General features: G+C 41.4%; 1 protein-coding gene across 6 annotated transcripts in view; it reads left to right on the top strand.

The window, feature by feature from the left end:
• Positions 1-25673, top strand: part of TLK2 (tousled like kinase 2) — a 45165-nt gene that overhangs the window by 12482 nt on the left and 7010 nt on the right. For 5 of the 6 annotated variants that reach the window (XM_080564873.1, XM_080564871.1, XM_080564872.1 and 2 more), the window contains 15 exons: positions 1513-1582; positions 2640-2683; positions 3746-3841; positions 6518-6685; positions 7236-7331; positions 10277-10369; positions 11860-11970; positions 13357-13493; positions 14879-15031; positions 18890-18956; positions 21753-21850; positions 22148-22229; positions 23902-23993; positions 24967-25056; positions 25497-25666. In XM_080564873.1, the coding sequence (XP_080420999.1) occupies positions 1513-1582; positions 2640-2683; positions 3746-3841; positions 6518-6685; positions 7236-7331; positions 10277-10369; positions 11860-11970; positions 13357-13493; positions 14879-15031; positions 18890-18956; positions 21753-21850; positions 22148-22229; positions 23902-23993; positions 24967-25056; positions 25497-25666 (1567 nt within the window). The remainder of the gene's footprint in view (positions 1-1512; positions 1583-2639; positions 2684-3745; positions 3842-6517; positions 6686-7235; positions 7332-10276; positions 10370-11859; positions 11971-13356; positions 13494-14878; positions 15032-18889; positions 18957-21752; positions 21851-22147; positions 22230-23901; positions 23994-24966; positions 25057-25496; positions 25667-25673) is intronic. The other variant, XM_080564876.1, reaches the window with a different exon arrangement.

Raw genomic sequence — 25673 nt, 5'->3', positions numbered from 1 at the left:
TTCCTCCAGCAGTGAGGAGGCAATTGCATTGACTTATACACGTTCAGGAGCTGGTGCGACAAGTGTCTAGATCATTACAGAGTTTTCAGTCTCTCCATTCTGAAAAGTGCTTTGCAGACATGATGGCCACCCCTCTCTTAACATCTTCTACGTCATCTTACCAAAATAACGTCAGTGACCGCCCAGTTGGTGACGTGGGACCGTGGATGTCCAGCATCCACTGGGGACACAGCCAGATTTAGGTTCTGGCTGCGTCAGCTTTATTCTTTCTGCTATTAAAGAAGGTAGATTGATTTCTGTGCTTACTGTGTGCAAGTCTTTTGGCAGAGATCTTAAACAGGGTACTTTGGACTTTGGTTTCCAAAGAGCATGAAGCTTAGGTTTGCCACAAACTTTCTGGCCATGGCTTTCCCTCCCCCAGTGTTGTTTTGCACGCTGCGGTTTTCTTTCTGCCCCTGGGCTACGGTTTAGTGGTGACTGAAGTGATTGCAGAGCTTATAGCTTGGAAATTATTTGGGACCCTTAGGGATAAGAGATGGTTTTAAAATGACATTGACGATGGGAATGACAAGATATCTTTCTCTCCAGCAGCCTTGGTAAGCTGCTTCCAGTGCTCTGCGTCCTATTGTTCTCAGCAGATTGGGCCACATCAGTGACCCTGGTGGCAGGAAAGCACCATGCCAGCGTCCCCCCACTCCAGTGTGTCTCTGTTTTCAGCCTTGTACGGCTAGGCATGATGCTTCCAGAGGCTTCAACCGGTGCTCTGTATTGTGCCTGCCCATAAATATATTGCTGTCCAGTTGTAAGCTGCACCTTTAGGTCTTTGGCTGCTCCTGGAAGGTACAGATGCAACTGACGCTCAGCTTCAGTGAGAGCAGATGCAAGGCAAACTGAAGTTCAGATGAAATACATCTGCGGTGGCTTTCTCCTGGCTGCCTGCTTGGGGAGCTCTCCCTTTGTGCAAGGTTGCAGATGTGCGCCATGGGCAGGATGGTTCCCGTAGCCAACTGCAAACAGCTTCGGGAACGAGCAGAGCTGCAGGCAAGATGAATTGTCCTGGTAGACTGAGAGCGGCCGCTGCACTGTAAATCTGGATGTCTGTACTCCAACCTCTTGTCGTTGGGGCCTGTTCTCAGCCACCTTTCACCTTTTGTGCCAGCGCTGCAGTCACCCTGAAATGGTTTATGCATTGTTTTTTTTTCCAAGTGTTTGGGCTTGTTCTGTTAACTGTGTGAGGTAACTGGGCAGTAGAGGCTGGCTTACTGCAGCTGAAATAGGAAAAAAATAAAAACAAACTAATTCCTAACCACATTCTCTCCGTTCTGCAGTGCATATATCCAAAGGTAGCAGCTATTTGAGAGCTATTGTTTCTTTAAATACCAGCAGTAGAAGCGAATGCACCAGAGAACTGAAATGGCCACTGGGGATATGGAGCAGATTATTGTGTTTTGGCATTTTCTTTAAATTTTGGAATAACTGCAGAAATGTTAATTTTGAAGTATTGTTTAACAGACTCCCGAGAAAAAACAGAATGACCAGCGGAATAGGAAAAGGAAAGCAGAACCGTATGAGACCAGTCAAGGTAATCCATTCTCCTGACCCTGCTGCAGGATTTCCGAACGGTTGGTAATTTGTGCACGTTTTGCACAGTCAGTGTCCTAGGAAACTAATGGCTCTTCTCAAGGGTGTGTCAGGCAGCTTGTTATAAACTACTCCATGATGGTGTAGTTCTCTTCTGGGAGCCCTGTTGTCCTCATTGGCAGGAAAACACTCATCTTCAGCTTATTTGCACAAACTATCCTATTTTTATGGGACAGACTGCCCAAAGGCTTAATATGGCTTCTCTGAAGTGTTGTTCTGGTCCTGTGTCACTACATATACAGCAGCCAGACTTCAAAATACAGGCTGTACTCTCTCTCTTTCTTATTTGAGACGTATGCCTGCCTTGTTAAAGTAGGTTCTCACCATAACAAATAGAGAACAAACTGTACTCAAGTATAAAGCAAGCAGTGCTGTCTCGAAGTACTAAGAAAAACCCAGAGCATTTCAGTCCAAGTTCAGATTTTCTAGTAAATGGGCGTAGGGGCAGATTTCTAGTTCTTTTATGCTTCAAAAGAAAGTAATGAGGATTGTGTTGACAGAATGGCTTTGATAATATTATAATAAGAGAAAAGGGCTATGTTTTAATGAGCTGCTATTAAGCCACCACTAGCTATCTCTTTAACTCTTATAGGAATGCTGGTGAGAGATTTAATGTGCAGTAATTTACCTGAAGGTGAAGGAGTGAAAGTACCCCTTGCTCTGCCCTCACCTTAAAGGAAAGTCTGGGAGAACCCGTGCAACATTCAGTGAGGTTTAGGGTTTTCTAAGTCCTTCAGCGAGTACAAATGCTGTTTGATTAGATTTGACATGTTCAAAATTGATTGTTAATTGGATCACCAACTGTAAACCCTCCCAAAACAGCACAAGAGCTGTAACCCTGGGGCAGTCTTTTGTTTTGCAGAAGCTTTTGTTACGGTAGGATGTGCACCTTTATGTGGGGAAAGGAGTGTCAAAGTGTAGAAGTCGCTTTTCAGAAATCTACTTCATAACTTCTGTACTTAAAATATCAACTCTTCGTTCTTTGTTTTCCTTCTCAGGAAAAGGCACTCCTAGAGGACATAAAATTAGTGATTATTTTGAGGTAAGCATCTTTATGTCGTTTGAGAAGTCAGAATTCACATTATGCAAAATCTGAAGATGGAAGTCTGTAGGGAGACTTCTGTTACTGATCCCTCACATTAAATAGCAGCTGGGAGTCATTGATCGATGAGGTTAACCTGCAAATCTGCTTAGCTAGGGGATGTGAGACTTTTGGAAGCTGGTTTTTAAGTTGCTTTCTCTTTGAACGGTTGATAAAGGATTTTTTTAAAGAACAACCGTAGTAGTTCTATGGGTTGGAGGTTGACTTCCACTGAAACCTGTATCTCAGATGAGGATACTTGAGCTCTTAGTGTGCAAACCTACATTGATGAAGGTCCAGCGCTGCAAAGGAATCTACTTGCAAAGTCCTGACAATTTTAGTAGGAAGTTTCTTATAGGGTTCCCTCTTTAGAGGCAGCTTGCCATGGGAAGCTGTCATGACGCAGGAAAGGGTGGAATCCCCTGTCCCCCATCACCACTCCCCATCCACCCACAAAAAAAAGTTTGTTCTTTATTTTAGTGAATAGCTTGGAGTCAGAAATTAAGTGCTTATTAGTGTTATTGCTTTCCTGGCTTAAGTGTGTAAGTGCGGGGCATTGTGCGGTGCAGGGACATACAAATTCCTGTACCAACCCGATCAGTTGTCCAGCTGATTTGCTGTCTTTGACAGTGACTGGCACAAATACTTCAGTGGAGGTGCGTATTTCCTGCCACTTCTGTGCTGCAGAGTTAGACACCTCCTTACAGCAAATGGGATTCCTAATTCTGTACAGTAAATAATTAGTGTGTAGCCAAGTACACGAGTTTATATCGTTTGTCTTAAAATGAGAAATGTACTCCATGCAAATGTGAATGTTTGTCTGAAATGCTTTTGCTGTTATTTTTGAAAACAGCAAATGAAATGTTAAGTTTTTCCTCCCAGCTTATCTTCAGTTTGTTTAAATGATCCCTAGAGCCCGTATGGCTTCATTTTTAAGATTGTGTTGGTTCTGTCTCTGTTAAATTTGCATAAATATAGCATCTCTGTGGAATTACTGATGATCAAATATGTTGCTTTGGCCAGTTTGCTGGGGGAAGCGGCCCAGGAACCAGTCCTGGTAGAAGTGTGCCACCAGTAGCCAGATCGTCACCGCAGCATTCCTTATCCAACCCCTTACCGGTAAGCGTACTGCCTGGGGACAGTGCGGGGGGAGTGGCGATGATTGGGTTGGTGGCTGTGCTTCAGACAGGTAATAAAGCGTCCTGCACAGGAAGGAAGGGTCTCTTGGTGAGTGATTTCATGTGGTCTGTATTGTTTTTCCTTTCTTCATTTGGTTCATTTTTCTTGTTGTTTTGCTTTTTATATCTGAAACTGGGTTCTGGCAGCAGAGCCAGATTTCTAGGACCCTGTAACAGTTTTCAGTCGAGTTGTTAATGATGTATCAGAGCTTAAAGCATGCAAGATCAATATTCTTAGCATGCTTCGTGATTACAGATAGGTTGCTGTCCTTAATAAAAGGTGGAACGGATGTATTTTCTTACCTTGTGTTCCACTAGTGCTCATGAACTGCTACGTGAAGTTGGGATTATCATGTATGTTTGTATAGCGCTACCACAATGATATTCTGATCTTGGTTACACCCTTTGGGTGTACAGAAAAATGTGCATAACACAGTAATATTGGGAACATCCTTTACTTCTGTCTGTATGTGAGTTGAGCATTAGCAAAAGCTTGCAAAGAAATGTGTATACGAGCACGTCTGTTGCTGTTCTTTGTTAAATAATTCCATTTTGCTGCCTGAACGTTTCTGCAAGATCTGAATATGAAGGAATAACCAGTATTTTTAAGCCATTTTAGCACAAAGCAGCTAAAGAAATTTCTTTCAGCTGGCAAAGCAGTATTCAGAGGCCCTGGTGCTTGATCTCTAGTTCTGAGTGTTGCCAGTGCCCTTATGTAAAATTTTTCAGCGTTTGTTGAGCCTCGCAGAAGTACAGAGTTTGGGAGAGGTTTAGTTTTACCAAAAACCAAATGCAAAGGCTTTTCTGATTACATTATTCTGCAGAGACCTTTGCACAGTTCATGAATGTGTACTGAACTAAATCCCACCACTGAATGCTCTGCTCAGAATTCAATATATGTTGCCAGATTTTTGGGAGCTTTGTAATGCTGCTGTAAGGGAGAGATTCAGATATGGCTTCTAGATGTTTGTGACGTTTATAAAAATTAAAATATCTGGATAATTGAACATCCTTGTCTTATTAATTCACTAATACTCCTCCTTAAAGAGAAGTTAATGAACGAAATAACATCTCTGTTGCAGATGAATGATATCCTAGGGACAGTTCTTTATTCCAGCAGATGAGCTACCCTACAAGTGTTTATAATGGGATCAGTTGATTCTTCCTTTGCTTTTCTTCTTCTCCCCTTGAATATATTGAGTAGGTAAACGTTTGAACAGGACATTTCTCAGGTGGTGAAGACCGATGGTACAGTTAGTTTGAGCTTGGTCAGTTTGTCTCTCTCCTTATGCAGGTGCTCTTTGTGTTTCTTATCTTCTGTTCTTTACTCTTGCAGCTAAACTTGCAGTGTTTGCATATTCATAACAAACTATTATGTGCATTTGCAAGATCTATCCTCTTCTTACAAACTGAGTATCAACGGTTTGAGCTAAGCCCAAAAAATGGGGGGATGAGTGAAAACTGGAGAAGATGGAGTATCTTATCCATTGCAGATGTCAGTGTGGTCTAGGAAGCGAGCGGAGTGTTAAAATGTCTTTCACAGTGAGACAAACCTCCTCCAAACCCGTGAGTTAATGTGTACTGTACTGGAAATTTTCTGCAATCAGAACTTGCGGAGGAATTGTACTGGCTTCAGGTTGTTACCTCTTGTCTTCAAATCTCTTGACTGCTTTGAATTGCCTTGCTTCTCCCTTGATCGGAAGAATGATGTGCAGGTCTTCAGACTTTTTGCAAGGTCGCTCTCGTATACAAGCATTCTGTTGGGGGAAGAAAGAATGCTCTTGACATCTGTAATGCTAGCCAGAAAATATGCTGCAGGTTGCAATTTAGGTTTTGAGAGAAAGTGGAGCCTGACCTGACTGTTTACTTTCCGTGTGGCATATGTCTGGCCTGGAGTTATGGCTTGGAAGGTCTTAGATGAGCATTACCCAGGCTGCCAAGTTTTAGTGGTGTTGGGCTGGCTTTTGAAGCAAGAGCAACAAGATTCTGAGTGCTGTAATCAACGTAGCTCAGATAATTCTTGTTCTTACTCAACTCAATTCCCATATCACCTTTGGAAAATTAGTATACTGAATGAGAAAGGAGATGGCCTTTGCATGTGCTATGCATCTCAAAAAGATTTTTTAGAAACGTGTTAGTATTTTACTTATCTTGCAAGAGGTTGGTCCCTGCTTTAATGACAGAAATGAAGCTACCATGATGTCTGGGTCCCAGACACGGATAGGTTGCTGACGTAGCAGTTCAGTATTGGTTTAAATTTTAAAATGAGTCCTTAGTAAACAAAGTATTGTGACTTCAAGTTGCAATGTACTAAGATATTTTGCCTCTCTGGCTCCAAAATGCAAGTATTTGCAAAGGAAGGGTGTGTGTTAACTGACAAGGAATTCTGTCCTGTGTGTTCATTTGTTACGTTTTTTTTAATTGCTAACTTCATCTACTTTTTGATGTCTGCCATTGGAACAAACATTCCAGGAATTCTGTCTGAGTTATCAGATCCTCGCCATGCTGCCTGCCCATTCCTGAGCTGCTGCTTCACTGACAACAGTTTTGGCAGAGTCAGAGAATCGCTTTTAAAAAAAAAAAAAAGTTCATTGTATTTTTTTTGACTATGTTACAGCGGCGAGTGGAGCAGCCGCTGTATGGGGTAGACGGCAGCACAGCAAAGGAACCACAGGAGGATCACTCTGCTCTGCCAACGCTGATGTCGGTGATGCTGGCGAAACAGCGGCTAGAGAATGAGCAGCTGGCACAGAGGGGAGGTGGCCTCTGCTTTACTTTTGTCTCGGTGAGCAGCTCTGGAAAGACTTGAATGCCAGGGGATGGTTCTAGTTAAGGGATGGGGCATTTGAAGCAGCTCAAGTGCAGCCTGGTTTATTGATGACCAAGTCTACCATCTTCTGGTAAGTTCATCTTCCTTGCGAAGAGTTCGAGGTCCCAGGCTATCCTTGTTTAATAAAATGAGATGAGTTTTAAGTTAACGATTCAAAAATTTGGTGTAGATCAAAATAGTAGTATCTGAGTGACTACTCAAATGAGAAAAACAAAAAGAGCAGAGTATAGACTTGCTTTTAGAAGTGTTAGTTTTGGCCTAGCTTAATCTCAGCTGACAGAATTATATTAGGTTTTTAAAAGCTTTGTCTTTTAGCAGGTTGGGCCAGACTCTTGAGAGGAGTTGTTCTCTTGTTTTAATGAACTAAGTCTCTAGAGCATTCTTAAAACTTAAAAGTATGGTACCCAGGCCAGCCTACACCTCCCATGTAAAGATAAGTGTATCTGCATGGGCACTAGCAGTCGTTTTGAGGAGCATGTAACAATACACTAACTTTCTTTTGCAGGCCCAGCAAGGCAGCCCATCTTCTACGGGATCAGGGAACACTGAGCATTCCTGCACTTCCCAAAAACAGATTTCCATCCAGCACAAACAGTCACAGGTATAGCTTACTAGATGATGCATCTCTTGGATATGAGATTTAAGCTTGACGCAGCTTGTCTTCTGCACGAGAGGATGTCAATTGCAGTAGACGTAATGCCTCCAGTGAAAAAGAACTGGTAGTACCAACTCTGTAACTGTACCGACTGAAGGTGAATCACTCTGAACTTTGTTCCTTATCCTGTAAAGGATGCTTCTCAGTTCTGCTACTGGAGTTTGCTTGATCTGTTACTGAAGCTTTTTCCTGTCAATACTGTGGGCAGCTCTTCAGCTGTGTGAGAACGTGATCGGGGAGGAGTAGCTCTGGGTTGCCCTGTCTGTTTCAGTTGTGTTGTATCCTGAATGGTCTTCCTCTCCTATAAAAGTGAAGACGTGACGGAAAGCTGAATGATAGTTATGGATACCTCTGTTTAAGCACTGGCTCATGGCTGCATCCACACTGATTACAGTACAGATATCCACAGCTACAAGTTCTTTGTCTTCTGCAGTTAAGAGTACACCTGTGGTGTAGTTTGCCCTGCGAAGGTGGAACCTGATGTGTTCCTGACAGTGCTGCTCAGCAACTGCACTGAGCTGGAGTCAAGAAGAAGAGTAGCTGTTTTGTCTGTGCCGCTGTCTTCTGGTGCCTTTTATACTCTGTTAAGATTCTTCTTGTGGCTTCATGGCGAGATTTACTTTTAGCTGGATCATCTGTTTCGTGTAAGGACATTCAGCTTTATCTGCAATGCATCTTGCTCATTTCTTCTGCAAGCCTGCTCTTAGTCTTCTGATTTTCATCTCTGATTTCTCTGTGACTGACCCTTCCCTCAAGTGATTTCTAAACAATCAGTTTTGTGTCAATCATTTTCACACATCAGTCTGTGTCAGAGATGGTTTTACTGGTGGGGGAAGTTCATTCTCTGTTTCCCCAGCAGGTGGTACAAGTCCTTTGTGCATAAAGAATCGCTGGGGACACTTACTAGCTAAAGTCTCTGAGCTCTGTCGTGTCATTGGGGTCGCATCTGTTGTCTGTATTGTTAAAATGCTGGTCTGTGAAGATCCCTGTTTCTTGCTAATGCTTGTGATAGAATGATGCCATGGCTCAAGAACCTGCCAGAGAGACTTCTCAGATATCAATCTTTGCCATCTCACCACCACTGTTTAAAACAGTGGCCACAGCTGTAGTGAGCAAGATGCTTTTATCCTCTCCTGTGCTCAACGTGCTCACAGCATCCATCTTCCTTGAAAAGGGCGACAGGTTAGCTGAGCATGCTCTCTGCCAATACTCAGCTGCGTGGTGTTTTCCACAGATGTAGCTGTAGCATATGCTTAAGACAAAGAATCCAGAAAGATGCTTGACTCTGTGTTGAGGATGTTTACATTTTCATTTTCCCCATCTCAGCCTGTTTGTAGTTGATAGATGGAGAAAATAAAATCTTAGTGATTTCCAGCTTGAGTCGCTTTTGGCAGTGCCAAAAGCAAGTCAGCATGAGAATGATTTTCTTAGCGTTTTCAGTCAGTGCAAGGGCCTTTGTGAGTTCTCTGAGGCAAGGTGAGTTGTGATGAAGTAAATCATTGCGAATGTAAGAGCATGCATCCTGAAGCATGACTTCATCTGACGCAGTGCAAGCATGTGTGCATTTGACAGATGGATGTAACAGTTACCAAAGAAACTTTTTGCTGTTTGGCTGAGTGAATGCAGCCTAGCTTTTCAGCAGAGAGCCTTCTCGTTGCCTTCAGTGACAAAAGTCTTTGTTCCATGTGCCTCCTGCAGGCTGTCAGGAAGCATAAACCAAGTTAAGGCTGCAGTAAGGTGACCTGCCAAGCTTCCTCTTTGTCTTTTGGGATTTAGGCTCCTCTTGCTTGATGTGCAGTGCTGGCAGGTGTTCGTTTTGATCTTGCCCATACTGGGTGTATGTAGAGAAGCAACAGAGTTCAGACTGCCAAGTTTGCCTCTTACTTCATGGTGTTAGCTGCCAGGCAAGCTTGAAATTTGGAGAACAGTTATTAACAACTCCGCAGGTAAGTCTCTGCTAAATCTTCCCAGAACCAGGATAGTTGCCTGCTAGCTGTAAATGTGAAATCTGTTTGTAGCCAGGCAGCAAGATTCCCTTGGGCTGACTTGTTTTTTCGGTTGTGTTGTTCATGTGCAGGCTGACTTCTTCCCCTTTTCTTCCGCATCCATTAACTGGAGTCCTGGGATTGAAATACTCTTATTGCTACAGAATATTTCTTATTTCTCTTTTACTCTGTTCCTGGGTTATAATTCTCATTTCAAGGGGTGAATGTATTAAAGATGTGCTGCACCTTGTAAAATTTTCCAAATAACTTTTTCAAGAATTGTAAAGTTTCTGTCCATAGTGGATACTAACACATCAGTTTGTCAGAAGAAGGGCTTGCGCCTAATATTCCTGCCGTTAATCTGTTGTTATATTTTAAAATAATGAGAACCTGCATTTTCTGCCAAGACCACCTGAAAAACCTAATAGGTATTATGTTTTGTCTAGCAGGTGGTTGTCTATGCCCGTTAATTTGTTACTCCAGCTGAGCGATGAGATTTTGGTGGCTTTTTCATAAGCCTTTTTTTCCTGTGCAAGCTATGTTGCGCTGCAGGAAAGGACGCTGAATGTTAGAGACCATCAAGGGCTGGGCAGAACTCAACTATAAAAACAAAATTGGCAGGGTGTTGTAGCCTGCTATGTGTTAACAATCTGTGTTCTCCAGAGCAGAACTTCGGGCCTTTGTGCTAGCTGGTTGAACCTCCTGTGTTGGAGGAGCCCATCATGCAATGAGAAAATGAAGAATTGGGAATGTTCTTCCCCAGACTGCTGGGGGATGTAGGGGCTTGGTTCCTCTTTAGACCTAACTGTTCAGGTTCAAGAGGGTTACTATGTTATGCTCTGTACTGACTCCCTGAAATATCAGCTTTTCTCACTAAATGTGGTTTACGGTGGTTTTTCTCTACAGTCGGACCTCACAATGGAAAAAATCTCTGCACTAGAAAACAGTAAAAACTCTGACTTGGAGAAAAAGGAGGGGAGGATAGACGACTTACTAAGAGTAAGTATTTCAAGTGGGACAACTCTTCTAAAAGTTGCTATTTAAAGATATCAAGAATGCCTGTGCCAGCTGGGCTGCAGAGCAGGGGTTCGTATACTGTAACATTTGTAGAACCAACACTCCCAAGGTAAAAACAAATCCAGTCATCCCTTACTTGCTAGATAATTATCTTGTTCGTAGCAGATACTGTTTGGGCCTGCTCAAATCCACAACCAGTGCAGCAGTAGCAGTGTGGTATTTATAGTGCAGAGTCATTGTTGTAGCTAAGCACTAGCTCAGGTGTCTGTGTCCTCAGCAGGGTTGGCTTTTCTTTATCTGCTGCACTCCTGTGTATTTTGGTAGCTAACCTGTGGAATTATTCCCCTCTTCTCAGTGCTGGGGAGCTGACTCTGCCTCTTGCTCAGAAGCATGTTCTGCAACCTCGGTAGATGGAGAGGTTTTATTCGGAAATGCTGATTTATGAGTCAGTGACACGAATAAAGATGAAGAGAGGATCTTTTGGTCAAACCTAAAGAATAAAGCTTCTCCAGCTCATTAGTATTCTTCAGTAAAAGACAAATACCTTTAAATCAAGGATCTTGTCTTAATGGAGGAATTGTAATTGATCCAGCTTTCATCAGCTGGAGAGGCGTCTCTTGAAGTGTTGAAAAGGATTAGAAAACACACTAACAGGAGAAGAGCAGAGGCTCTGTGTGTTTGTATATTTCTGATCTCAGTACCTGAAAGAGCTAAGGCATTCTCTTAGACATACATGGATGTACGTGTGGCTTTGTGGAAAATAGAGCATGAAGCAGGAAATAGATTTTTATCATCCACTGCTTAAACAGAAGCCAAACTATTGATTGAAAGGGGATGGTTAAATATTATTTTTTATCAATGAAAATAGTTGCAATACTGCTGTACATTTTGGTGGTGTTTTAAAAATACTGCTCTACATTTTGGTGGTGTTTCATTTAAAAAAAAAAAAAAAAAGACCAGCCTCTGTTACTGGGAGAAGTCTATATAGCAGGGCTGATGATAGTAACTCAAACAAGAATTTAATAGAAAGTGCAAAGGGAGTTATCCCATCCTTTTCCTCTGTCAGTGTTGTGGCTAAAGGGGGAGGATAGTCCAGGGATGACTAAGCTATTTTGAGACTTGATAGCTGTGGCAAGGCCTTAATTGTTTTAAAAATAAAAAATCCTTATGTTGAGTTTCTTTCTACCTTAGTCCCTCACATGTAAAACAGGATGATAGCACTTCCCTGTTCTAGAGGGGTGTTACAATGTGAATGGGTTAAAAACGATGAGCTTGGCTTGGATGTTTTGATAAGAGAAACCTAGTACTTTTTTTCTTTTTATTATTCTTATTTTTCCCGGTCATATCCTGCTGCTTTGCTTTCTTTAATCTGATGCCTAGAGCTAGCTGGAGGAATTTCTTTTTAGGTGATGCTTAGCTTGGCTCTCATGGAGTGACTTAGTTAAAGGCTTGTCTTCTCTGTTTGCTTTTAGGCCAACTGCGATTTGAGACGGCAGATAGATGAACAACAGAAGATGCTGGAGAAGTACAAGGAGCGGTTGAATAGATGTGTAACGATGAGCAAGAAGCTCCTTATAGAAAAGGTGAGCAGGGGACTCACAGTTCATATGACTGAAAGCTTCTCTATCATTTTTTGGGCAGTGAAAACCACTTCCTATTGCTTTAATGATAAAAGACGACTGGAATTTTGTCTCAAATTATTTCTCTGCAAATAGTAATATAATCTGAAGACTAGAAGTGTTCTTAATGTTTTGGTTTGGTTGCTCTTCACTGTCTCAGCATGATCTCCCTTGCTTAAGTGAAATAGTCTGAGCTCTAAATGCAACAGGCATTATTAGGTTTGGAAGCTCATATACCCAAAAAGCACCGTTGTCCAGCACTTGCCATACAAGAGCAGTATCCCATTGTGCAGTGAAACTGCCAGATAGGCTCTGTGACATGGGCGAGCCATTTAAACCGTTCTTTCAAATGGCAAAATTGGAGATCGTTGCTTTGTTTGCACAGCACTCAAAACAACATGTTTAAGACGCTGAGAAAGTGCCAAGCTGTTGTTTACCGGCATCCAGTCTGCTTCAGTGTTGAAAGCTTTGCAGATTTCCTTTTGGTTGAACAATAAGAGGTTTTGATTACTCTTTCACCTGTTGGCCAATTACATCTATTGTTTGTGGGCACTGGATGGGCACAAATACCAGGGTGCTGGCCAGTACACGCAGTCCGCAGTCTGTTTGACTTGCTTTTGTCACAGAGCTGATTGTTCCTGGCTGAATGGGACTCCCTTTTCTGGGAGGATTTCTAACTCTGGGCTATGTTATGTGGGCTTGGCGTACAGATAAGTCGTGTGTAGCTCCAGTGAGGAGCTTTGCCGGTTCATCTTTAATCCTAATTGACTGAAGCTTTGCTGCTCTCATCTCAGGCCTTTGAAATTTCCTTTTGCTTACTGGAAATACTCTTGACAGACACCACCACCAGTTTTTATGCGTGTTGGTGTCCTAATTGAGATGGTGTCACTTCTGGGAGTAGTGCTTGTCTAGGATTGAACTGGCTGATCATTGTATCTTAGTCTTACCAGTGATTTAAGGTGCATTTTCTTCCTTCACCTCTTGTTTGAGTGAATAAGGGCCTGATCAAAACCATGCCTGGAGTCCAGCTAAGCTACTGATGCAAAGGGATGGTTTTAATCCTTCTGCTGGATTGAATTTCAACTGGTGATAGAAAGGGCGAGCTGCAGAAGCAGTAATGGGCAAGGGAAGATGAGGCTGAAATGTCAGAAAAGCAGCTGTCTTAAAATGCCTGTCAGATCACAGAAGCACCATCAATAAATTTATCAGTAACGTTCAGCTGGGTTTCAGATAAGTGGCACTGGAGTAGTGTGAAAGGTGATAAGGGTTAGAAGTTACTTAAAATACAGCATAACTCTGGGCTGCTGATTTATGGGTTTTATTTTAACACGTGTCTTATTTTGTTTTCAGTCAAAGCAGGAGAAGATGGCATGCAGAGATAAGAGCATGCAGGATCGATTGAGGCTAGGTCACTTCACTACGGTGCGGCATGGGGCGTCTTTCACCGAGCAGTGGACAGATGGCTATGCCTTCCAGAACCTCATCAAGTGAGGACAGAGTTATCTTTACCTTCGGAGGCAGAGAAGGAAAATCTAAGCAGTTGTGTGTGGTGTCTTGCATGTCAAAATGTGAGAGTGGTGTGACCGAAGCATGGAAGGATCAGATAGGAACTCGGCTGCTGACAGTGGAGAATCTTTTAATGTTGAAATGCGAAATGTTTCCACTTAACTCCAAAGACTTAAAATTGGAATCAAATTGTTTGAGTTGGCCCCTGGGTTGGAAAGAAATCGGCTGCCCTGCTGGATATTCTCCGTGCACTTGGCTGTGCGGAGGGTGAAGGGGTAGAGCAAATCCTCACACGTATCTTGAGTCCATCAATTTGATTTGCTCTATCTGTGTGTGTTACTCCAGGAAGGCTACTTAGCTCCCTGTGTTTTTTTGGTTTGTTTTTTAAAGTAGAAAAACTTAAAAGAGAAAATCCATACTATTTAGCTTTTTTTTCCTCCTGGTAACGGTGATCAAAGGGGCTGCGGAAACCTAGAAATTGAGATCAGAGACCCTTTTATGCAGGATGTTAATGGAAATATCCAGTAAATTCCCACCTGGCCTAGACCTTTAAGTAGGACTTGGCAAATTAATTGCATAGAGAGAGCTGTGTGTGATCCTTTAAAATCATCTCACTTTTCTGTAGTCTGGTAGGGAGGCGCAGGTCTTGCGAGGTGTAGATTGAGTACTTTATAAGTCCCCCTTAGTTTGTGAGGTACGACATAGAAGAAATACTTCTGGAATTTCTACCTGCAATCTCAGTCTATTTTTAAAATGTGAATTAAGTATGTAAATTCTCAAGTCATTTAAACTTGTAATTCCACGAATGCTTTTATCACTATAAAATAACGAGGCAGTTTTAAGACTTGGAGTCTCTCCTCCAAGACAAAAAGACTATTTTTAGAGTGAAATTGGGAATGGTGTTAGTTACACTTCAGAGAAGTAAGGATAGCTTTAACTGTACCACTGAAGTATAAGGATACTTTCTCAAACAGTGCCAGACTTCAGGAATAATTTGAACAGGAAAGTCTGAGGTTTAGAACAGAGCCTTCTAGGAAAAAGTGTGTGGAAACTTAGTGACTTACCGTGGATCCCTGGGTTTTCTATGAGGTTAGCAACTCCTTGTTTTTGGATATCCTCTGCATGAATAAAACCTTTCACTTTACTGAAAGGTTTCTGTGGGCCAGGAAAAGAATCCCCTTCTATGTATATATATTTAAAAAAAAAAAAAAGGCACATCCCCCTTTTCTGTACAAGAGTATTTTGTTACTAATCTTAAAACTGATTTGAATTCATTGCTCCCGTCTGTTAAAAGCAGATGCTGAAGACAACTGAGTATATCCCATTAGTTATCTGCTTCATGTTTTTTCTCCCCTCTTCTTTCCAGGCAACAGGAAAGGATAAATTCCCAGCGGGAAGAAATAGAAAGACAGCGAAAAATGTTAGCAAAACGGAAGCCACCTGCGATGGGACAGACCCCTCCAGCAAGCAATGAGCAGAAGCAGCGCAAGAACAAGACCAATGGAGCAGAAAATGAAACGTACGTTATGTGGCCTTCCTTGTGCATTGCAAAGCTGCGTGCTTTGATTAGAGCACAAAATATCTACTGGGAAATGGAATCTTGCCCTTGCCTCTAGGCTTCACTACATGCACAAATGAATAGTGTGGAATTAGCCTGGCGTTCAGAAACATCTGGCTGCAGTTCTAAATAGTTTTCATTGGAGTAAAACAGGGATCATTGCTGAGTCCAGACTTTGTGTAAGCTTAACTACTTTTGAATGCAGTAAGTTTTCAAACTTGATGCAACAAGAGTGCTGAAAAAGCAGTGTCTTTTTCTGAAGAAAATACTTCATACTTAATTTTGGTATCACTGCAACATGTCTCTTAAAAAAAAAAAAGAGTATAGCATTCAGAAGCTTTTATTTCCATTTACTTTCTGGTGAGGCTTTTCAAACAACTAATTTGGTATACTAGAAAAAGGTGCTGTACAAAAACAGTGCATTAAGCGTTGAACTGTGTCTCAGAAGCAGGCCTTCCCAGATACTTGAGTCAGGGAAACAGGAACATTGTTAAAGTATTACTCTTTCTTTTAAAGGAGACATTTTTCCTCTTTTTTTGAAGTTACTGATACTTTGAGACTCCTGATGCTCTTCAGAGAGGAAAGCTTGTCTCACAAGAGGTTTCAAACATAACTTCTTTTTTAGAATTTTTTGTGGAAATGTGAAGTCAGCCTCTCACCAGCTTGTTTCTTGTTGGAGATCATTATTAAGTAACTTTTTTGTAAATAAAACTGACTCTCAACATGCTGGTAAGCCACACAGCCTAATTTTCCTTTCTTCTTTTTCTCCACATTCTGGGCTCTCAGAACTTTCCCATAACTTCTGCAAGTCTCCTTTTCAGTCTTCATTTTATTGCTCTTAGCTAATAATGTAATTCTGGATGACACTTTTCTTTTTGCACTATTAAATCTCCTGGGTATGGCCTGACTTCAAAGTTCTTGGAGCCCTTTGAATTCCTGGTCTTTGCACTTTAAAATTGCATGTGAAGCAAAAGCTCCTGCTGCCTTTTTCAGTCACAGCAAAGAAGGCACATGACGGGTGAATTGTGGTGTTCAGAATGCTCTCACCAGCCAAGGTGGTACCCCCAAATAGGATGCTGATATCTGCTGATTAGGCACGTTTTATTGGAGTGCGCTCCATGTTTTCTGCAAATATGTAGTTTGAGCAGAGAGATTTACCTCTCGCACCGGCCAAGTGAGCTTAAAAATAACTCAATACACTTTTCAAGTTGTGCTTTTGCACAGGCACGTTGGAGAAGTAAATTGAATGTCTGTGTTTGGATATTTTGAAGCGTTGCCACTCGTTGCAGGAACCTTTCATTTCTGAGGGAAGAGATAACACCTTCCCCATTTTTGTAGGGATCTTTTTACCCATCAGGATGATGCAGCTGCGTTGTGGCATGTGCTGTAGACATGGCAGTATGGGTCTTGATGTGCCTGGTACTCACGATACATACCTGTGATACCCAGTGAGCTTCTGCCTTTGGTTGTGAGCGTGCCTTGATGTTATCTACTACCGCTACCTGAGTATGCTAGTGAGCTTTTTTGTGCTACCTGCTCTTTTTCCCTGTTTCTTGCTGGTATATCGTCCTTCACTGCTGCATTTCAGGGTTTTATCTTTGTGGTTCAGAAGAGCTGCTTGTGATGTTCTTGATAAAATCGGCTTGCCAGTTCATGTGGAGTGTTTTAGGTTTGTTTTTGTGAGTCAGCTGAAGCAACTACACTAAGTGACTACTTGCTCAATTGTTAGTTATCCTGTAAATGCGTTTGTTGGACGTGTTTCATGTACAAAATCTTGCAGATCTTTGAGGGAAGTTATTTTTTTAATTCTTACAGAGGCTTTTGGGCAAGTTGAATCTAAATGTTTCTGAAACTTGAATGGGGAGTGGATAGCCAAATTCCTTCATTTGGTTTCGGTTTCCTCTTAGTTTCATGGTCGTTGCTGTGTCAGAAAGGAGAGGAGGGTTCCATGATGCAAATTTAAATATACTCTCCTCCAACATTGCTCTCCTGAAAATGGTGTCTATCTTGTGAATGAAGTTATTTTATTCACAGATGCTAATCTACTGGGGCTTTTTGAGGTTTGCTGGGACAGCCTGGGCAACCTTAGAGTCTTCAGCTGCACTAGAAGGAGTGTATTACAAGCCATGTTTCTGTGAAACAGGGCAGTGTTTGTCTTCAAGCCCCCTTGATTTTTATAATGCTTGCTGCAAATGTAGCTATTTTGGGCAGTGTTAGCCTGGTACTCATTACATCTCTTGCTTAATGAGTAGGCTGTTGGTGTTTAGCTCTGTATTCCTCTTGCACATAAGAAAATTTGGAAAGTTTGTTGCTGGTTTATTCAATTGTCTTTTTGTTCCTTATAAGCAAGACCAACCAAAGACCTAAACTTCTGGGAAGGCATTTTGAATTAGCTGAATCTGATCTAAATTCAGGCTGTCATGTTTTTCTTGTGGAATAGCGCACTTTTATATGAAATGGGAAATCACATAAACATATCCAGTACCAGGTATTTTTTGTATGTATCTTTAATTTGTAATAAGCAGTTCCTTATGATGGAGATTCTTTCAAAGGGAGCTTGGTTTGTGAGTGTTACATCAAATTTATCCGCTAAGAACTGCTTTAGAAGTAGTTTCAACTATGCAGGCTGCATTATCAACAGTGGAGGGAAGTAGGGTATTTCAAGATGAGCACTTAATCAACTAAATACAATCATCTCAATTTGCTGTGCAGTGAGCTGAGAGCCCATGGCCCTGCATAGACAAAGAACTCAGTCCCCTCTTTAAACAAGGTGTGATATTGATTCTGTGGAGACCTTATATGCTAATCTTTGTACTAAGTATTATGCAGAGCATAACTGCTGCAACAGGAATCCTCCTGGGACATGGTTTGAACTTAATTTAGGTTAAAAAAGGGTATGTATATATTTTCGTGTTTTATGTTTACAAAGTAAGCAGATGCAGTTGATGCCGACTTAGTAACTTGTTCACATGCATGATGCCTTTACCAAACTCCATGTTGGCAGCCATGAGAAAATCAGTATAATGATTTGTTTTGTAACTTTAAAGATCTCAGCACATCGTTCCACTTCACTAGTGATGGGATCTGTCACTATTTTAGTGTAAGGCTGTACTTTGCCACTGTTGTACACGGCACACTTTGTTTATAAAAGACGCTGAAAACATTGTGAAACTTTGCCTTTTTTTGACCACCCACTTAGGATGGAAACTTTACACATCACTTACCATCAGTAAAAAGGCGATTGTTTCCCTTATTCCATTGTGTCTACTAACTACATACAGGGTCAAAGATGAAGTGAGCTTTCCAGGGTTTCCCTGAAGCCACTTCACAGCCTGAAAGAGAAAAAAGTTCTGAATCCCAGTTCACTGCTCTGCTTGCAATGGCACGGTAGCCAGTTGTTCTGCTAGTGCTGGAGTGTATAGCTGGGCTGAACTATCATGTGCTTACTACAAAAAATAAAAAAGGCGAGCAACAAAACAAACTCTAAATTGAAAAATAAGATGTTGAATACTGAATGCTTGTGCTTCAGTGTTCCATGTTTAGGTTGTTTTAGTGCTCTTTGTTATGATCCTGTCACTATCCTAAATAGGTGTGCTTAGGGACTTGAATTTGAAATCGATGTGTGTTTTATCATGGCTTAGCTTTTTGTCTCCTTTACTTGATTGCTAGATTGCAGAGTTTACAAAACAACAAAGTCCTGCTGGGTGTTGACATACACTGTGTAGTTGTTGTTTCCATAGGCAAAGGTGTGTGCTGCAACCTGTGCACTTTACCACACGCATTGAAACTTGACACATTGAATCTGTCACTTCTATGCAGGTTGACGTTAGCAGAATACCATGAACAGGAAGAAATCTTCAAACTCCGACTAGGTCATCTTAAAAAGGTAAGAACTAACTGCAGAAAAGGTTTTTGGGTAGGTTCTTTATGGTGTTCTGCAAACAGTAGCATTTTTCTGCAGAAGTCACTACTCTCTGTTTGATAAGAGGTTTTTATTGCTTGAAAAGGATGTCCGGGGTTTCGTAATCATATTTTCCAAGGCGGTAGTATTGTTCTTTACTTCAGTAAATGGATTCTGTGTTATCATAGTTATAATTTCATGCAGGGAGCACCACAGCTTCAGTGCATCTTATTCTGCCACCAAGGCCTGCCTAGTGCTGGGCTCTATATGCCTCCAGGATGGAGGACCGTAAAGGAAGGAACCAAGGGAATGAAATCACTAGAACACAAAAAAAAAAATTGCAAGCATCAGTGGCTTTCCCATTTTTTGTCATGTCAAGTAACCAGCGTTATTGCTAACAGACCATTAAAACCTCTTGGGCTTTTGAATGCTAGTAGTGTCTAGGTAGCTATAATGCGTATTTGTTTTCAAATACATTGACTTCAGTAGGAGCTGCACCTGCAAGTGATTTTATATTTAAGTAAGCCGTTGGTTACCTTTTAAAGTGATTGCAAAAATGTAGAAGTAAAACTTCTGGGACGCTTCAACAGATGAAATTAAAAAGAAAAAGTTTTCTGCCATTTCCCAGTTAGCTGTGATCTCTGCTAAGGCCAAAGAGTTTTCTTTCCTGGGTGAAACAGAGAGGAAAAGTGCAAATGCACTGCTACTCCCCCTTTTCTCAGGTGGTGTATGAACTCTACACCTGTTTTTTCCTGTAACCTTGATGCTTAAGTTGAATGCAAGGCCTCATTAATGCTGCTGTACCCCTCATTATTTTCAGTGGCGAGGGAAAGTTTAAGCACACATGGAATCCGCTGGCTCTCTACCCGTTGTGTTTTATTGTCCAGTGAGTAAAGATATGTGATATGGGCAGGAGTATGCTAAAGGCATACTTGCTCTACAGCTTCCGCATTGCTGGGATGGATTAATTGCAGCTCTGTCTATGCTGGCATGTAGTATGCCACCCTGGAATAGAGGAATCCATTAGGAAATGGACCTTAATGGAAAATGAAGTAATGTTCTGGGATTGTGGCATTGTCTGAAGCTGTGCTTATCCTTCTCCACTTTTGGAAACTGGCTCATTCTTCGTGCCTAAAAATAGAACAAGTTGAGAAGGGAAGGAACAGAGTCACAAGACAACTGGGTAACTATGTCCCTTGAGTCATATACACCAAATAATGCTGCTCAAGGCACATGTTTTAATTGAGGTTTGCGACTGTCCACAGTGATGTGAATTCTAGTCTTGCATTTGAGGGCACCAGAGTTTCCAGCTCTACAAACGCTATGTTGAGACTTTGACATGGCTCCTGCCTTCGCAAGGGAAGGAGCAGGACCAGAGGTGCTGCACATCACAGAGATGAAGTCGTTGTACGTGTTCCTACATGAGGCGAGGGCTCTCAGCACGTGCACTTCCTTGCTTGATTGCCAGACTTGAAGTATTCCGGAACAAAGTCTTTCTAAGAACTATAAAATCTCTGTGGTCCAGAGAAGAACTCTTTGGTTTTGAGAAGCAGCAGCTGCAAGTTCTTTTGGGTCGCGTGTGTCGTATCAGTCACTCCTATAATACAGAAAACAGCCTCAGTTAAAACCGGAGGGTTTCAGGGGGAGGGTTCCCTGTTGGCAGCACGAGGTAGTGGCCGTTAGCCTGGTGTTGAAGAGGTAAAGAGAAACAAGAATCCAACCAGGTACTAAGAAGCCCATTAAACTTACACTAATATGTTCTGCTGTTCATAGTAAGACCTGCTGGCCACTGCATTGTGTGTTTTATGGTATTTCTGCTGCTTAACTTTAGACTGTTTATGTGGTTCAGCTTGGCGTCAGGACTTTTACTTATGTGTGAACGAGTCTTTACTTGCCTTACCTTTGTTAACCGAAGCATGCTGTCCGTTCAAATGGTGTCTTACAACAAAAGTTTCTGACTCTAACTTCCATTTTTGTTTTAGGTGGCTTTTAAATTTCTAGGGTAAAGAATCTAGGACCCTGAAATGTGTTGAAGCTTATCATAATGTTTATGTGCTGTGATAGTTTTCAGAGTAATAGCCTGTCAGAGAGAAAAATGGAAGCTAGTACTGGAAATCTTCTTTTCTTTAACGTTAAGTTAGAGCCGTGCACTTGCAATGTGGAAGCCAAAGCATTGAGCAGGCCACATCATCCTGCGTCCTTCAAGCATTCCTTTTTTATGGCTTTTCAAAGTCCAGAGTCTGTACTTTCTTCAGAAAAATCACAATTAATTTTGTTATCTGCATAATTTCACGTTGAAGCCCGGTGTCACACCCTCTGTATTTGGAGCACGTCTTTGTGAAATGTCGTGCCCCATTTTTTGAAGATGCAATCTTAAAAGATTTGTCTCAGCTTACGGAATTGAGAGAGAAGGAGGGGTATTTGGGTCTGTTAATGTGCAGTCTAATATCATGGGGCCTTTTGTTATAAGGTCCCGAGTGGAATGCCTCTTAATTAATAAAATCTTAAAAACAAGAAGACACAAAGATATGTCTGCTCCTGTCCATGTATAATTTTAAACAAAACTGTCCAGTCAGTTTGCATTCCTTTCAGCTTCCACCTGACTCTTTAAGTTAACTGTGAACATCTATTTAATCTCCCAAACAAGTTATTTGCCAATAATGTCTTTACAAGTGGAGTTATGTTTGTGGTTCCATAAATCAGACAGAAACGCTAACTGCAATATTGTAAACAGCATTGTGTTTTCCTTTTGGAAACGTGTCTTTCCCTTTCCTTGTGCAGGAAGAAGCAGAGATCCAGGCAGAATTGGAACGGCTAGAGAGGGTTAGAAATCTACATATCAGGGAATTGAAAAGGATACACAACGAAGATAATTCACAGTAAGCGCGTGGGAGTCATAAACAAGAGTGTGTTGCAAATTTTGATTTGTCTCCCTCAAAAATGTCAAGTACAGCATCTTTTTTAAAATTTCTTTCACCTTAGCATGTCACTTGACTGGGGGGCTATAATCTATTATCAGTACAAAATGATCAAATATTGTCAAATCTTCTAGTCATTATGATTTTATTTTTAGACTTAATATAAAAAAGTTTCTTCACTGTATAACAGCTGTAACTTATTGTGCAGTAGACTGCGTTATTACTGTCAGCGTTCCTAAACTATGTCTTTCTCACCAGATTTAAAGACCATCCAACGCTAAATGATAGATACTTGTTGCTACATCTTCTGGGTAGAGGCGGCTTCAGTGAAGTATATAAGGTAAATTTGAGGCGCTGGTCTGGTGCAATCTGAATCTGAAAGAAATGAAAGGAAATACTACTATAAGCAGAACCTTGCACTCATTTTCGCAGCAGTGTGTGTGGTTGTAAAGGGGAAGAAAGGAGGACAAAACAAATGTTACATCTGGCTTCTATTAGACAGCAGGCTTGAAATTTTTAGGTTCTGCTCTTGTCCTCAGAGGTCAGTTTTCCTACAAATGTATGTTTCAAGAAAACATTGCACCAAGTCTGCAAGTTCTGTAAGGACAGAGAAACAACCAAAGCATTTGTTTCTTCAAGGGCCGCATGCACACATACCTTACGCAGCTAAGTTTTATTGAATATGGCATAGCAAGTCTTAAGTGTCCAAAAGAGAAAATAGCTCCAATAATAAATAAAAGCAAAGCCTTCATTTCCTGGGGGTAGAAGACTTTTTTTTCTTGTCTTCGTTTTACAATCTGAAGTAGCAGACTGTGTGTGTAGTCCTTAGAACTGAGCATTACTTCTGTGTGTCAACACTCTAGCATGGCCAAGGCCTGTGATACTTCGGAGGTTCTTGTTGTTTGATGATTGCAACTTAGAGCCTCTCTAGTTCTTAATATTCCCCATCTGTACCTAGTGTTCTTTAATTCATGTTGAACTTGGGTAGGATTAACATACCTATGCCGGTGCAAATATGGGAAACGTCACGGTGATTGATTTTGATGCAATATAAGAACAGGTATCCAAACCAGGGGGCTCAGGTAGCAAAGAGGGACAGTGATCTGCATGCAGTGCCTCTGAATTTCTCTTTGGAGTCTCTGCTGACTCGGTAGAAAACCTAGGCACTGCAGATGAAAGGTGAAAGCAGGAGGGTATGAATGCTTCATACCTGACTGTGCTCGAGAGTTCTAATTGCATTATTAAGACAAAGAAATGCTTGCTTCTCTTCTCCAGGGTCTTAGCCAATCTCTTAGGCACTAGGAGTTGAGTATCCAGCTTTTGAGCTGGACACAATTATCTTTGTTTGTTTACAGTAGGAGTCTGTCCTGTCCTGTAAATTATTAGGTGTTTCTGCTCTCAGACAAGGTAATAGACTTCATTCCTCCAAGAGCACAATTCCAGTGGTTGATTCTTTAAAGGATGCCTAAATAGCGAGAGACTGGAGGGAAAAACACAGCACAGAAATTACACGGTTCAGCCAGTGAATTCTCCAGCTTCTAAATAAGCTGAAACATTTTGCTGCAAGCTGGAGAGCTGAGCTACCTGTGTGAAACAAAGTATTAAAAAATCATGTGTGTTTTTTGTTTTGTTTTTTAACTGAGTGTAGAAAATAGGTTAGGTGGTTTGGGGCATAATGGCAGTCTTTCCCAGTGTGATTGACTGGCTATACTTTGTTAATTTGGCCTTTCTGATCCCATTGTAACTCTCGTAGTAAAATGTCAGAATAAATGCAGCATTAGTTAGATCCCATAGGGAAGGGTCAGATCAAAGTACAAAATACTCAATTGTTTTCAGAGTTGCTTGGTTTCATTAGTGAAACTAATTACATCAAAATGTGGGTTTGCTCTTCACTCAGTGTGTTGTAATGCTGATTTCCTGGGTGGGGATATTGGTTTGTTAGAGCTTGTCCGCTTTTGCAGCGTTAACTTGAAGCTGTGATTCCTACTGATACTCAGCTCTTCTCTCCACAGGCATTTGATTTAACAGAACAGAGATATGTAGCTGTGAAAATACACCAGTTAAATAAAAACTGGAGAGATGAGAAGAAAGAAAACTATCACAAGTAAGTAAGGCTGTAAAGCAGACAGACATGTTTCCAAACTCCCCCTGTATTTGGTTATTCGGTGTCTGAACATGCTGCCTTTTTTTTTCCTGTTTTGCCACGTTTCAAAAGCTGCTCTTTGTTTTAGTAACTACTTTTAAAAGAAGTTCTGTTCATATTAGAAATGTCTTCAACATATACAAAATCATGTGCATGTGTACAAGCATTGTGATGCAAGGTTTTAAAACACCAGTAACGCTCTACGAAGAAAGCTTTAAAGTGGCTTCTCCTCTCCAAAACATATAAGCTCTTGCGCTCTTGCAGAAAAAGGGTGCTGGTACCCATCTTCCAGGTACACACCTGCATTTTGCTCCCAGAAAGACTTCACTTTGTTTCCTAGAATACTTAAGCTTTTCACAGATGATTAGGAATACATTTCCATGTCCATGGCCTAGAAGAGAGGTACAGGAGGTCTTTTAGGTACTGGTGAACTCTTGCTTCCTAATGCCACGGATTAGGTAAGCACTGCAGAATAGCAGGCAGGCTTTTTTTGACAGAACTGTAGAGATAAAGCTGTGATCTTACTTCCCCAACAAGTCACTGGCACAAGCTAAGCTGGAATTGAAGCTTGGAAACTGGACAGTTGAGTGTCCTGGAATTTTTCTAGAACTTGCTGATTTTTGTATTCAGCTATCTTGGATCCCATAGCGATTTATTATGAGATTATTCTGTTTTGGCAAGCAGTACCGTTAATCAGGATTAGTTATTTTGTAGTACTGCCAGCACTTGAGAATCTGATGCACTTAGATTCTGTGGTTCTTCAAAATTGTTCTGAGCAGTTTCTGATTTGCTTGCCTTTTCTCAAGTTGTCTGAATAATGTGCATGGGTTTGTGATTGGACTTGGAATGCTGAGTGGTATGTCTGGGTGCTCTATCTGTGGAACTTAGAATTAAGTCACTTGTATGACTAATGCTCAGACTTTCCTACTTTCAGACATGCGTGTAGAGAGTACAGAATTCACAAAGAACTGGATCATCCTCGAATAGTTAAGCTATATGACTACTTCTCGCTGGATACTGACTCGTAAGTTGTGTTGCTGTGTCCTTTGACTCAATTTGACCCAATCACTACAAAGCTTTTGGTCTTTCAAAAGCAGAGTCCAGAATATATCCACACCGTGCAGACTGTACTGCGGAGATGTCTGAAGCAGTTGCAGTATGCACCGGTTTCCTAGAGATGCAATGCTCTACTAGTAAATCCTGCTCTTTGTTGGCCTGGGTGCATACCCCAGCGGATACAGCTTTCCCCGTCTGCTTCTAGTGCTAAATGGGGCACATCTGACCTTTGCACTGTGAGCACTAAGGACTGTGCTCCTGGTGGCCTATTTTTAAAGAAGGATTAATAGGCTGGAGGGCTCTTAATTTGAAACTTTGATCAAATAGATGAGACTTGCAGACAAACAACAACAGTGTTCTGGTTTCTATCCGATGCCTTAATTACAACTACTCCTGTTTTGCCTCCAGGTTTTGTACAGTGTTAGAATACTGTGAGGGAAATGATCTGGACTTCTACCTGAAACAGCACAAGTTAATGTCGGAGAAGGAGGCGCGATCCATTATCATGCAGATCGTGAATGCTTTAAAATACTTAAATGAAATCAAACCTCCCATCATACACTATGACCTTAAACCAGGTATGCT

Source organism: Anser brachyrhynchus, assembly GCF_964034855.1.
Source record: "Anser brachyrhynchus genome assembly, chromosome: 22".
Lineage (NCBI taxonomy): Eukaryota > Metazoa > Chordata > Aves > Anseriformes > Anatidae > Anser > Anser brachyrhynchus.
Note: the sequence above shows the minus strand (reverse complement) of the source record. Positions and strands in the feature narration are given on the sequence as shown.